Source organism: Elaeis guineensis, chromosome 4 (assembly GCF_000442705.2).
Source record: "Elaeis guineensis isolate ETL-2024a chromosome 4, EG11, whole genome shotgun sequence".
NCBI lineage: Eukaryota > Viridiplantae > Streptophyta > Magnoliopsida > Arecales > Arecaceae > Elaeis > Elaeis guineensis.
This window is the reverse complement of record NC_025996.2, coordinates 10637088-10651930: the sequence shown is the minus strand read 5'-3', so window position 1 is coordinate 10651930 and position 14843 is coordinate 10637088. Positions and strand designations below refer to the sequence as shown.

Below are 14843 nucleotides of genomic sequence, written 5' to 3'. Positions count from 1 at the left end.
TCTAATATCCATGTTCTATTTGGCAAATATGAAACGGATAGGAATACTAATCAGATGCTAAAATTTGTATTCAAATTTGTGTTAAACAGGTTCAGATACAAACCGGATATTGACAAATACGGATATTAATGCAGATGTAATTGGGCAGTTAAATTTTATTAATAAAGTATTATTTCACTCTATATTTTTAACTATTCCGCTTATAGAAGCCTCCTTATTTTTTTCCTAAAACAAAGAAATGATCATGCAAAAAGTGGTAAAGATAAAATTGATCTCTCCAATTAATCAGCTGACTTTTTTTGGTAGATCCTGATAATTCTAATAAGTTACATACTTTGGATTAGAAAAAACTGATTAGTAAGGATGCAAGCCACTGAATCAAAGATGTCACAGTTGGAAAGAAGATTAAACCAAAAATATGATGTTACTTTTTTTTTTTTTGAGTTTATGGGAGCTATATGAAACTAAATAGTTGCAATGGAATCGGATATTTGGATCCAGACTGGATATTAATGTATCCTTAAACATATCTACTGTTCCTTGATTGTTTCAAATACAGATATGGATGTTTGTCAGATGCTTTAGTTTGTGGGACGACACGGATAGATTTAGATATGGAAAGGATCCAGATGGATAATATCTGATCTATTTTTAACACCTACCATTACTACATAAATTGGCTGCATATCGTTCTTTGTAGTAGTCTGCTTTATTATTGTACTAAAAATTCAAATTCATGAAACTTTGGAACTTCTGTTTTCATTTTTGTTATTATTAAATGACCTGTGACCTGTGTGATTCTCTTTTTTTTTTTTTTAAAAAAAATGTTCGCTTGGATTAAGTCATTATTTCCCATCAAGGTGGTTATGTAGGCACGGTGAGGGTTGGGGAGTTAAAAAAATGGGATTGCGGTGTTGTTCCTCTATGCTTACATTATTTTTTGATAAATAAGATAAACATTGTAATGAAATCCAAAATCAGTATTACTGTGATTGTTGAAGACATCTGCAGTTTAGTGTGTCCTTTCTGTTTTCGAATTTAAATTTTGTGATCATATCCAATGCTACCAAATATACTATATAAAAAAAATACTCTCAAATTATATTTATACAAATATTGTCATTTTCTTATTTATAGTAAAGTATGGAAAGAGCTTTTGTTTATTGCATCCAAGAGGTAACAACAGAGGAAAATGAAAACTAAGAAAAAAAGAACTGAAAATTTTGAGTGTACATACACAGAGTTACCTCGGTAATTACAGTCAACTTCTTTTTTATAAATGAATATAACCATTACATTTTAAACACCTTATAATTATCTTTGATAGTTTAGCTGAAAAGAAGTAAGTCTTGTTCTCAAGAAAATTTGAAAAAGGTTAGAAACAAATAAAGGATGATTGAGATAAGACCAATGCTTCAGATAAACATAATTGTACCCAAAAACGAAAAAGATGAAAAAAAACATATTTGAAAAAGATTGCAAATTATTTGGACTCATTGGAGGGATTTTATATAGATGGTAAACAGCAAGGTTAATTGGGCTTTCAGTCCGATAAAGGATATTTGGAACTAGAGAGGAGGCTTTTAGTAATATTTGAAGCTAGAGAGAAGGCATCTTTTAGTTGAACATTTAAGAGTCATGAGCCAAAGAGTTTATAATAGAGAGAGATCAAGTGGTCTTTTATGGAATGGCTTCAATTGGTGAAAAGGAAAGCTTAAGAAATAAAAAGCTTTATTACAGGTTTTTAAAGCAATGCAGTTGATGGCTCTTCTACTTGGGGTTGGTAGAAATACTTAAAAGGCAATGTACTGCATTATTTGAAGAAATTTTATGGGTATGGCTAAGGGGTTGACGAATAGGGTAATTATGAAACAAGTGTCATCTTGTTTTGATAATTTAATTCGAGGCATTTTGACAGGATATCAATATTATCAATAATGTATCCTTTGTAAAAAATATAAGAAAGAGGCCCATCAATTGTGCTTTTCTATTTTTTTCTTCTTCAGTGAGTGGTTGTTAATGTAATAATACATGCCACTTCTGTGTTCTATATCTAATATTAGTATGTTACCATATCCTGTCATTACATTGCCTACTACTTTTGTATCCCATCTTGGATCTTTTCATACAGTGAGTCTCATAAAGATCCTGTACTGGTGTGTGCTGTGGGTTTTTACTTGTACATTTCTTTTCACTATAATATCACAGCAATGTTGCATTTTTTTAACATTATAATTCTGAAACCCATATCAAAGAGTGCATTGCATTTAGCAATGATTTTAATTTTGTATTATTGTTTTTTCATGATCATATATGCAAATAGGTGCTCTTTGTTCCCTGTGTTATTTACTGCCACTTCCCACTTGAAATATATCAGTATCATAGACGTCTGGTCATAGTGCATGTCATTCTTTATGCTGTTGGCTTTCATGTATTGTGCTCCTATGGTTCAACAACAAAATTGTGGCTCCACAAACAAGACTTCTGCCAGGTTAGAGCTGCATTTGATAAAATTTGGTTCCACTTACCTAGCATGCTATTTTTTCCCACTGCAACCAATTATGGAAAAGATTTCTTTCTTTTCCTCTTTATATATATATATATATATATATATATATATATATATAAGAGGGTATCAAAATGTTTACTTACATCTTGATATTTTTCTCTTTTTTAGCATCATCATTAGGCGATTTATCCTCTGTCTAGACAGTATGATTGTACCCCGAGATTAGGAGTTGAATGTGGTGAAATCCGCCATAATGTTCTACCATTGGCACAATCATCGTGAATTATGTAATCATCTTTATATACTCAATCAAATGTTGCCTTGAGTTGGTTGTACTAGCCAGTGCCCTATTGTTGTTTTTTTTTTCAATTCAATGTATCCTGGTAATTTCATGGATTTTAGTGCCAATGAGCATGATGCAGCATGAGATGATATGTACCATGCTAGTGCCTCCACCGACATTGGAGCTGTGTGCCATTTCTGGGCAGCATGCCCTGCCATTGCATGCCAAGCACTCTGAACTGTCACAGAATGGCATGGCAAGGTACTGCATATCAGTTCTAGGATGACACAATTGGCACATGATGCTAAATCCTTCACTAATCATATGCCAAAGTGGCAGTACTCATGTAAATCTCAGAGCACAGAGAAATAGTGAGTTGGAAAACCTAGGAGCGGTCAAGAACCTAGTAATGAAGCAGGAAATCTTCTTCTTCCTTTAGAGTGCAAATGAATGAAGCCTAACAGTAAGCTTCTCGGGTTCTACTCATTAAAAAAAAAGCTATTCATGCTTCTATTTACTTCTACAAGCCTGAAGTGTCCAGATTGGATTAGCGTATGGATCTAGCTTTGAAAACGTGTTCAAGCTTGGGTTGTTTCCTGGTTGAATAAGTTCAACTAAGCTTGTCATTAATTGACTCTGAGCTGTTCATGAACAGCTTGATTTGTTTGCAGCCCTACCCTTATTCAGAAACACATTAAGAAAATGTATGCACAGAGAAAGTAAGACAATGAGTGCTATGAAGTGGCTGAAGTTTCATACGCACATGCCATAAAACAATATTAGCTGCAGTAAATTGATCAAACAGGTCTTCGAGCATATATCTTCCTAACAAATTTGTTTGTACCATGGTAAGCCGGTCACTTCTTCCAGCTGCAAAACTAGTTATGTCTTTGCTTGCATTTGCAATGAAATGCATCGGGTTCCCATGATATGCTTAATCTCTTCTTGTTTAACCAAACTTCATTTTTTTTTTTTTTTTTTTGCATTTTTTCCTACACCAATGTTTATCTCTCCTACAGTATTACATTTTGAATTGTCTTCAAAATCACGTTATGAAATGTTTCATCATATCCTGAGTTAATTATATCCTTTATATAGGGGGAATTGGTGAGACAATTTGCCAACAATCAAAACAAAATAACATGTGGTGAGTTAATGTTGTGCTTGGACTACATAAATCTTTATCTGCTGTTATGAAGCTATTCTAGACCTGGAAAGTTTAGATTGTGGTTTTCCCTTATATATTTGCTTGTATTTCTACCTATCTGTGGTACTTGTGTATGATAAGCTTCAACACCAAGGTTCGCTGTGTTGGTATCAGGGCTTACACCGGTGGCTGGGGGCACGGTTCGGTACACCCCTGTGCGTTTTGTGTCGAGCTTGAACCTACATAGCAGAAAGGGCAGTGGAGAGAGAGAATGGGAGAGAGGAAAACAGAGAAAGTCTCTCCCTCTTCCTCCCCCCCCTCCCCTCTTTCTCTCTTCCTCTCTTTCCTTCTCCCTCTCCCCATTCTTCACTGGTTTCTCATTTTGAATACTGAAACTATCCCGGTCTGCTGTTGGCATGGCTCAGTACTTCCCAAATCAGGAGGTTTGGGATGGTTCCGCAATCCTTGTTCAGCACACTTATAACATGTGCTCTTCTAGGATTCTCCCCATTACATTTGAATGAAGAACTGAGTTAAAGGATCCTAATTTACAAGAAAAAATCAACTCTAAGAAATGCCAAATAATTCAATTTCTCGATAAGAAATTCCAATGAATCCAGTATCGTTGATGCTCTTTTCTACCTTAACAAAAGAAAGAAGTATAAGACATATTCAAGAATTTTGGGGTTTCACTTCCATTATGCAGTTGCTTCCTCCCAACATAAGAAATTTTTGCCATATTAATGTCGTACGTTTACAAAACATACTGCTAAAATAGGATTGCTCTCTTATTTTTTTTGCATAATCAATTATAGATGATTAGTTGGATTACACATTTAACATTAAACTTTTAATAAAAGACTTGATGATTCCAAAATCAGTGGTGGGCAATACAAATCAAAGATCCATACCATTAGTTATGATCTACCCTTATAAAAGCACCTAGGAATAAAAATTGTATGGAAATCTCCAACCATGGATCAAGTGAATGCAAAAATGGACAGTGTCTATTGTAGTAGTGTGCTAAGGTACATGATATCATATGTAAATTGAGACTACACTATATTGATCATCTATCTGCACATTTTGAAACATGTAGAGGTTAAATGGTTTTTGATGTTTGGATCATAGCAAAACAAGATTTCATGTCATTAAAATTGTTCAGTTTTGCCCTTAGTTGGAGTATAGGTTGTACACCAATAAAACATGTAACTTTTGTTTTCTAGGCTTTTTTAGTGATGTACATCATGATTGATGGTGTGGATCTCCAATTTGGACTCATCATTGATTTTGAATCATCATCTCTTTCATCAAATGTTTAGCTCTTTAAGTGTGCAGTCCAAATCAGAGATGATTACTGATTTGTGTGATTTTTACCTAATTATTTCAATCTGCAATAAGTATGTTGAAATTTTAGATATTGTTGTTTGTTTTTCATGCGGTGTAATGCTAACTGCAACATTTCTTTATAAGGCATGATGTTTCTTATTTTATTTTAAAGTAATGTATTTTAATATGGCCAAAGCTTAAAGCATTCCACATTCGAGGCAGCATTATGGATGCCTGACAAAATTTAACCCATTCGTCACTTTGATGGACATTATGTTTTCTGAATTATAGTTCCACATTTTTTATTTTATTTTAAAGTAATGTATTTTATTATGGATGAAGCTTAAAGCATTCCACGTTCAAGGCAACATCATGGATGTTTGACAAAATTTAACTCATTCTTCACTTCAATGGACATTATGTCGTTTTTTGAATTTGACTTCCATGTACTGAATCATTTCGCTAGCTTGACCTTGTCTAGTTATCTTTCAGTGCATTTTGAAATCTTGAAACAAAGTAAATGATCAACCAATTATACAAACCACATGCAAACTAATCAAAAGTCAACGTCATAGGTAGATATATAATCACATACACCCGTTATTTTACATGCTTGAAATCCGCAGTAAGATATAAAATTAAGCCACAAGTGTATCTTAGGATCCTAAGCTTTTGCTTTGTTTATTTCGAACTGGACATCTAAATCTGACTGATATTTTGCAGATCAAGACATGCAGCAAGAGATTGAAGGCTTTATCTCTGCAGGGAGAGCTCTATTTAACGTGTTACTGTTGGTGGGTCAAGTCAAGAATCCTGTTTTTATATTTGATCAGTTTGGCTTGTTCTTTTGCTTTTGATGCCATATGCAAATTAGCTTGGACACCATCTGGCAATATTTAAGTGCTGAAATACAAAGTATTGCAAGTTCTTTTTTTGTGTTTATTTTGTGTTTGCATTGTTATACATACTGCATGACATAATGGTCTCTGAGGAGGCTGAATCTCAAACTTTTAGTGACCAGTAGTATCATCTGATACTGTCTCTTGAATTTTGAGGATTAAAAGATACTCATTTAGTTTCACAACTAAGTACATTAAGGATATGTATAAACTGTAAACTTGTATTCTTTAATAAGGCATGGGTGTTGTGTCTGATGGTTACTCTATTTGCGAAAAGCATGACCAAGGCTGGAGAACTGCTCTAAGGCATATCTTGCATGTTTGCTCATTGCCAAGGCATACAATTTTGCACTTGTGGTCAAAGAGTAGCTTATTAGCATTGATGCTGTCAATAATGTGAGATTGATGTAATGCTAGGTTGTGTTGCACAAGAATGTCCCTAAGCCCATGCTGTACAAATCATGGCCTTGGTACTTATTTTAAAAAGTGACTTGGTGGAAACTCTAATAGTTGCATACTTTATAATAGCTATGGTGCCATAGAAACATGATATATGTTTCAGGTGATTAATTAGTTTGAAGGAGCATGTTGTTGGGGTTGTTCCTTTACTTTCTGATTTTAGCTAGACCTGCACAAAAGGGTCCAAACTCCAAACCATGATATACATATGGTTGATCACTTATGATGGCTATTCTTTCCTTTAAGAGATCATCTGACTCTGTTATTGTTAAAGTGGAACTATGAGAACAGATATTAAACAATGCACTCTCTCTCTCCTTTTTCCCTCCCTCCCTTCGTCACTCCCTTTAAACCCCCCCCCCTCTCCCTCTTCTTTTCTCTCTCTCATATCCTCCTGTCTTCATTATTTGCTCTTGTTTTTAGATATGAAACCTTCCATAAGAATGTTAAAATGTTTCACCATGGATCGACCTGTTATAAAATCTTGTCTGCTAACCAACCATCCCCTGAGAGCCAAAAGGCTCCTCTTCCTTAATAACGGGCTTACTGGGCATATATTAGTGAATTTGCATTTGCTATATCTAGTACCCACTCAACAATTGAACCTATCAAGTTAATGCACTTTGTTGGTCTTTGCTCCTCTTTTGTTAAAATGAACCTCTGGAAACAAGGTTCAGAAGGTTGGTTTTGATTTAGGGCAAGTCAATTGAATTTTAGTTTCAAGAGTTTTGGCCATTTTGGTTCTATGGGTAGTTTTCAGTTAAAAAAGAACAAAAAGTCACTGAAAAATCAACAAACTAGGAAAACATAAGATAATGAAAAATAAATAAGTTGAGAAAACAAGTTAGAAATCTTTTAAATTATATTATATTGTTTAGGCCCGTTAGGGTTAACTGAAATGTTGCTTAGTGGTTTCATGCTGGAAAAATTTATGCATATATGGATGAGATGGATGCATACAACATTTTTTAAAAAGAAAAGAATTTATCATCATGTATCCGCATGTTTTAGACTCAATTGAGGTTCAAGAATGTGCAAACTGTCAACAAATTCAAGGACATACTTATTGTTGATCTGTACATTGAAAAGTTCTCTCTAATAGTTTGAATTTGCATGGCATCAATCCAATTTTGAAGCCATGTTACAGGGTAGTTATTCCAGCATGATCTGAAGTTTCAGCTGAAACTGGGATCCATTCCAGAATTTCAGCTAAAAACAGCTTATTGGCCAAATTTATTGCAAGTACTATTACAAGCTAACATTTTCTCATTTCCTCTTTTTTTCCCCAAATACGGGAAGCTTTTTCCCAAAATTAAGCTAGAACTTTGCAAGTTTACCAAATATTTGGAAGCTTCATGATATTGGGTCCCAAAGAAATTCAGAGAAAGTAAGTGTCTTGACATAATTTGGCTTCTCTAAAACTTATGCAATATAGAAATTTATTTTTTGTGCTCAATTGTCATCCTTTTCTAAGAGGGAGGGAAACCCGCCCTCATTATAATTATCCAAGTCCAGATTTTAGGAAAAGCACCACCCAAGAACTGAACCTCGGGTTCCTAGCAGAGGTTGTAACAATTGGGGCAAGCCCTAATTCACATCATCTTGAAACTTCTGATGCTTGGATTGGAGCCCCATACAGTTTGTACCATGTTGAGTTGATTCATTCATGTAATAATAGAATACTAAAAAGTGGTTGCTATTGTCATTGTTTACAGCAATTGGCAGCATGTTCACTTGAAGATGGAGAATGCAAAATCTGCCGAAACTTGACATCTCAGAAAGCAGCATGTTAGAAAATAATTATCTTCATCGTTCACCTGGTCATTTTGTCATATAAGGTAGGATTGAAAATGGGATTTGATTTATATGTAGCAATGAGAAAAGGCCATCATAGCAATCATAGGAGTATTTCCATAAGATGTCATTGTAATAGCAATCGTTGGAGTATTTCCATAAGATGTCATTACTTAAGATAATGTGCCTTAATCCATAACAAATGAAATATTGTGGAGGGTCTGTTTAGCTGGAAGTCTGGAAGTCATTCACATGGAGCTGAATATCTATAGCTACTAGTACAAACTTGAGAAAGCTAAAAAGGTTGCGAGAGTGCGAGTAGGAGCTTTTTTTTTTTTTTTTTTTCACTTTCACGTGCCATTGATATAGAAATTGTAGAAGCTGTACTCCTTTAGGAATTCCCTTTGCAAGAAAATAACTTACCTTCTAGCATCTAGCAGAGCTCAAGACACACCATCAAAATCTGACGCCATTCCAGGAACGTTTTTGGCTGGTTGTTGGAGGAGATCAGGGAAGATGCATTGCTTCCAACCTCAAATGGAGACGTTGTACAGCCAATCACCTTCAATCACCATGAGAGCTTCCAGCCTTCTGTATTATGATTAAGTTGGGCTCCAATTCCTGCTTTTGTAGGAGCGAAATCGAAAGGAATTGCATTGGCCCACAATTGAGGGGCATAATTTAATATGTTATGTACATGATCCAATAGTTGCAAGGTAATTAGCATACCACAAAAGACGAAAGATTGCAAAAGTAGTTTTGTATAACTCATATACAATAAAATCTTTTTTATGGACACTAAATATAGATACCTATTATCATCACGAATATTTGCCCATGTGCTTGCAAGACCATATATGCACATCATGTCCCTGCTGTGCATCTGACATTTTTTTAATTTAAAAAAAAATTAAAGATCATGTAGAATTTTGTCATGTTCAACATTTATTCTTTACATTCCCAATTGTTACATTGATCATTCTTTAGATGGATTCATCCGAGGATTGGGAACCAACAGTTTTGACTTTGAAAAGATCTAGCTATCAGATTAAAGTATCTAGTACGGAAGAAGTGGTAGTGGAAGAAAAATATTCATCTAGCTTATATGTAAGTTTTTCTTTACCTGCAATGTTCATTTGTCCTGTCAATTTGCAGATTCTTGTCATGATGAGCCCTTTTTGTGACTTTGCGGTTTTCACAGATCAAAGTTCCTTGTGGACACTCAGCCCAGTTTGTGTTAATTTCTTCTGCTGGAGCCAACCTACCATTCTGCACAGATGGGACGTCTCAGCCATATAGCTTTGAAAATGATGTTCGGTAATTCATTTCATGCGAGTTTCTTTGAAGTCATTTTTAGTATTGGACTACGTCTGGTTAGTTGATAATATTTAAACAATTTATGCATTCCTTCTGCAAATACACTGTAAATTGCAGGAAAGAGAATGGTTTTTACTAGCATAGTATTGTCCTCTACACTATTAATTTAATGAAATTATTTGGATATTCAAATCACAAAACTAAGGTGAGAAAATTCTTACTAGATTGGATGGCAATCAAATTTATTGGCTGCGGTGCTTATTTATATGAAAGTTGGAGTAAGGATCCACTAGTTGACATTTTACTTGGAAGAAAATTAACCTAAAAGTGCAAATCAAATCAGGTTAGTTATGCAGAGAACTGTTAAAAATAAAACTCTTCACCAGCAGTGAATAGCATGCTCTTAATTTATTTTTCTTCTGAAGCGGTGAAATGTTCATGCTTGCACAATCTTTATACAGATTTCATGTTACATCTAGGTCTGTGAGGTTCACTCTGATATGAAACTCATTTGATTTTTCATAACTTCATGAAATTTATTTTGAGATATTGACATAGGCAACCAAAATTAAATTCTAATGAGTTTGATTAATAATCTGTCAGTTACTATCCTGTGGAGTATAACCAAATATTATCTAATTGATATTGTAGGTTGCGGGACATTATCGTGTTGGCCATGAGATATTTCCAGTCTAAGGTATGCCTCCTTGTAGCTAAACCTGCTTTCGTGTTTGTATTAAGCAACTAAGGTTTTTACATGAAACAAACTCTTGAACGCATCGAGCAACCATATATCTTCCATATGTGGCATAAAACAGGCATTTTTTTGTCTGTTTTAGATATTGGGATAGACTTTAAGTTGTGAGGGACTGGAGAGAGAAGAGAGTGGAACACTCATACCCTGTCTACGTGATCCACCTAACACCCAAATTGCTCTCCTAAAGTGCCCAGGTCTGGTTGGATAGTTGTGTACTTACTAGGGACCTTTTATTATACTTGATTAACTTTCATGGATGCCATGCGTGCATTTATTTTTTTTGGAGAAATAGATAGTTATTTGGTATGGAAATACAAAGTTAGTTGTCATATATATGGTTTTAGTATAGGGTATGATGGAAAAGTAGATTTAGGCAAAGATGACGACTAGGGCAATAAGATTGATGGGCATGTGACCCGACTGCTCTCTGATCAATGTAGCTTCCAGATTCATGGAATTAGTGAATGAAAGTACCGTCAAACTTTTCTTTTCCTTTCAATCTGAAGGAACGTTGTTTCTTTCATCTTCATGTCGAGTTTTGATTGGTTCTGCCTTTATAGCAATGTTCACCTTAAGTGACCTTTATTTTTCCATTTGGTGGTGTTTATCTGGGCTGGTTCTTGGAGGGTGAAATTTGGAATCCAAGTAATTCAGAAGGCATTAGGTAGTGGCTTGTAATCTAGCCATAAATTTATCTTCCATGGATGGAACATGTGCTTGATTATGCAGACTCCTTGCCAGAATACCTGAGTTTTTTGCAATCCATGACCAGATATGAGCAAAATAGGATCGGCAGCCAGGCAATCCTAAACAAAAGAGAGATTTTTTAACTTCATGGGTGAACAGTGGTAAGTGAGCCAGAGTAACTGATGTGGGCAAAATAGGATAAGTACACCGGAGTTTCTTCTCGCAGATTTGCTGTCCCTATGGGCCTTAGGCTTGAAGGGTTCATTCGGTTGGGGGTTATTTGGCATGGAAAAGGAAATCCTATGTTAGATTATCATGTTTGGTACAAAAGGAAGATGAGAGAGATGGTAAAGTAAATGGTGGACAACATGTCCATTTTATTGAAAGAGAAGATAAAACAAATACTACTAGGGGGATGGTATTTTTTTTTCAACACTAGATAATGAGCGGAGGTAATCTGAATTATTATTGCTTGATAGAAATGCCTTTACCTTTTTTGTTGAAACCCACCTCTTTTGATGTTGTCAATCTCACAACAATCCCAATTCAAAATATACACTAGATGATTTAAGGATTTATTTTTTCCCCCAAATTAATCAATTAACGGTGTGGTTGTATTTAAATACATTTACTTAATAAGAATTTGAAAATACTAAAATTTATTTATAATAAGCAATGTTTTTGCTAATATATGCATAATTAATTTTAAATTATTTATTAACTCATCTAAATAAATTTCAATGTTCACAATAATCCATATTAGTATCTTTCATGTAAGTGGCACGTAAATAGCCAAAAAATGGATTGAACTAGAAAAGGTCATTACTTGAATTATTAATGCAAGGGCATTGTTGAAAATTTGGAGATATGAAAATTTGAAAATATTTTCATATAAGATTACCAGGAATCTTTTTCTGATGTCATTTTCTGGAGTAATTTTCTCCAACCAAACATGATAAAATTTTTCCCCACAATCAATTTTCCAAATAAATCATTTCCAAAAGGTTAAGTTGACATACCCCAACCAAATACCCCAAAGATTTATACTTATTCAGCAATCTTTATTATCCAAGTGTTCATGATAGATAAACAAAACCAGTTTCCAGTTGGATTTTTCCAAATTCATGAACAGAGTTCATGGATTATGATTTCGTTAGCTGAGCAATTTCAGGGAACATATTTACTGAATGCTTTAGGAACAAAACACCTGCAAATTCAGGCTCATGTATTATAGTCTTAAGAAATGAATGTCATTTTCTGCTGAACTATTTTAGTGCTTTGGCATTCAAAAGTATCAATTTCTAAGTTATCCAAAGTTCAGTTTCTTTTATGTAATATTTTGGTCATAAAAGTTCTTTTTTTTTTTTTTTTTTGAGATGGCTCAAAAACATTTTTGGTGAGTTGTGAAGTTGACTGTACTTGGTTGCTACACCAATCTACTGCACTGCACGTCATCACTGTCCTCATAGAATTGGAGTCCAGGTGGCAACTGTAGAAGTACAACGATTCATCCCATCACTAATTTCATGGAAGCATCCGCTAGCTATTTGACATATTGAAAATTACTTATCTGCGCCAATGGCTCTCACATCAGCTGGTTGGCACTCAACTTTCCTGGGAGGTTCTTGGTTCGGTCCCAGATTGTGGAAAATAACCACCATATTGCTCAAAAGAAATTATTTATCCATGTCAAACTATAATTCTATTTTGTTTCTGTACAACTGAAGCGAGATGAAACTTGCCAGCTTTAACTATAGAGCAGAAGAGCAGGATTTTCTACCCATTATATCTGAAGATAATGTAGTTTGTTGTCCAGTAATTAATCGTTCTGATTGGGTTTTGTGCAGGCTTTAGATGGTAAAAAGAAAGGCAAGATTTAGGCATCATCATCAATTTTGAAATTTTTGGGGAAGTTCAGTGATTTTTTATAGATATTTTAATCACAAAAGACGTATGTAGTATTGCACTGATGCAAACATGTAAATAAATATTCCCTTATTGTTAGTATTGTAAATCAAAACAATAAATCCGAGAATGAGTTCTCCAAAGAACTCCTGTAATGTATCATGAGCATGTGTCTTGATAGTTACAATTGTTTGATCTTTTGTATTCAATAGACTGTTTATTTTGGATTGCAATTTTGTTAATGCAGTTATAAAAAATTGTAATCGTCATCATTGAGTGGGGCGAACTTTTGGATTGATACTTTTTAACAGTTCTTTAAAATAGAGTATATGATGGAACATCCAGAGCAAGAAGTGGAACAATCGCATGCTAATTTATAGACCTGAAAAAGTTATTTGCTTTATTTTGGCGTTGTTTTATGCCAGGAGACTAGTTATGCATTTCGATGGGGCTGGAATTGGGCCGGGCTTGGCTGGGTAATATCCTATCCGACAGAATTTTTTTTGAATTTTGGGTTGGGTTTAGATCCGATTATTTTTGGAAAAAACGTATTCAAGTCCGGTCCAAGCCCAGACTCAAGCCAAGTGTGAGCTCGATTGGGCTAATCCGAGCCCGCCTTCGTAGCACCGATCTTCTTCTCTATGTCTATTCCATTGCCGTCACCCATGCCAATCGCTCTAGCCGCACCCACATGGTGTTGTCAAGTTTATTTGCTGTCGTTGGAGCATTCATTCCTCTAACTATCGCTGTCGTGTCCGCACAGTCGATCCCCCTGTCGGCCACTACCCACGTCGATTCCTCCAGTTGTGCCTGCACAACCGCTATCGTGTCCATCTGCTATCACTAGAACACCCATCCTCTTTGACTGTCGTCATTGCACTGACCCCTTCCCCCATGTTCCTTTCAGTGGCATTAGGTCACAAGTGAAATACAAGGGTTGATGTCACGGTTTCACTCGTACATCTGCCTATCAATAAAATTTCACTTGCATGTTTACATTCAATAATATGAGCTATCAATATTTCTATTAGAAAATTTGGATCCCCAGTAGCCGTCTCCTCCTGCTTTATCTTCACCTTTCTCCAATTGAAATCACGTATCTTCTTTCCTCTATATGGATACAAGAGCTCATCATCATTTTTCCGTGGTTGTATTCTTCTACAATCCCACGCCCATCCAAAAAAACAAAAAAAAAGTCCACCCCAACCCCACATCCCTGTGCTCTCCCAATCCAACACCCTACCCTCTCCCTCTCCCCACCACTCGCCTTGGATAGCCCAAAAAAAAAAAATCCACAACTGTGCTTCTCTCTCCACCACCCGCTTTGCCGCCATTCACACCGCACACCCCATGGCCTCCGCTTGTCGCCCTTCCTCAGTCCTCCACGCCCCCGTGGTCTCTCCCTTTTCTCGATGCCGACATGCCATGTCCACTACCTTTTTCCTCCTCCCCTGCGCTTGTGGTGTGCGGCTCCACACACCTCCACCCCCCCTTCGTCGGCATTAGATGTGCAAACCATGATCCAGGGCAAATCTTGGAGCATATGCACAGTAGATGGCATGTAATCAGGAATTTGTGAAATACAAAGGGTAATGCAGCGTGTTATTCGGACGAAGGAACAGAACAAAAAATTTATCGGGCTTGATCGAGCCAACTCAGATGGCTACTTGACTCAGGCCAACATAAATGGTTGGATCTATTTGGGATCGGGCTTAATCGAGCTAAAATTCAGACTCGGGTCCAAACTGGGCTCAATC

At 35.6% G+C, this 14843-nt stretch overlaps 1 protein-coding gene across 9 annotated transcripts in view; it reads left to right on the top strand.

Moving 5' to 3' along the window:
- Positions 1 to 13319, top strand: part of LOC105043916 (uncharacterized) — a 31216-nt gene extending 17897 nt beyond the window's left edge. For 2 of the 9 annotated variants that reach the window (XM_073255522.1, XM_073255521.1), the window contains exons 16-22: positions 2324 to 2491; positions 3891 to 3939; positions 5992 to 6062; positions 9408 to 9527; positions 9622 to 9737; positions 10389 to 10434; positions 13029 to 13319. In XM_073255522.1, coding sequence (XP_073111623.1) covers positions 2324 to 2491; positions 3891 to 3939; positions 5992 to 6062; positions 9408 to 9527; positions 9622 to 9737; positions 10389 to 10434; positions 13029 to 13061 — 603 coding nt within the window. In that variant the 3' untranslated portion in view covers positions 13062 to 13319. The other 7 variants (XM_073255523.1, XR_012140618.1, XR_012140619.1 and 4 more) reach the window with 7 other exon arrangements.
- Positions 13320 to 14843: the final 1524 nt, after the last annotated feature.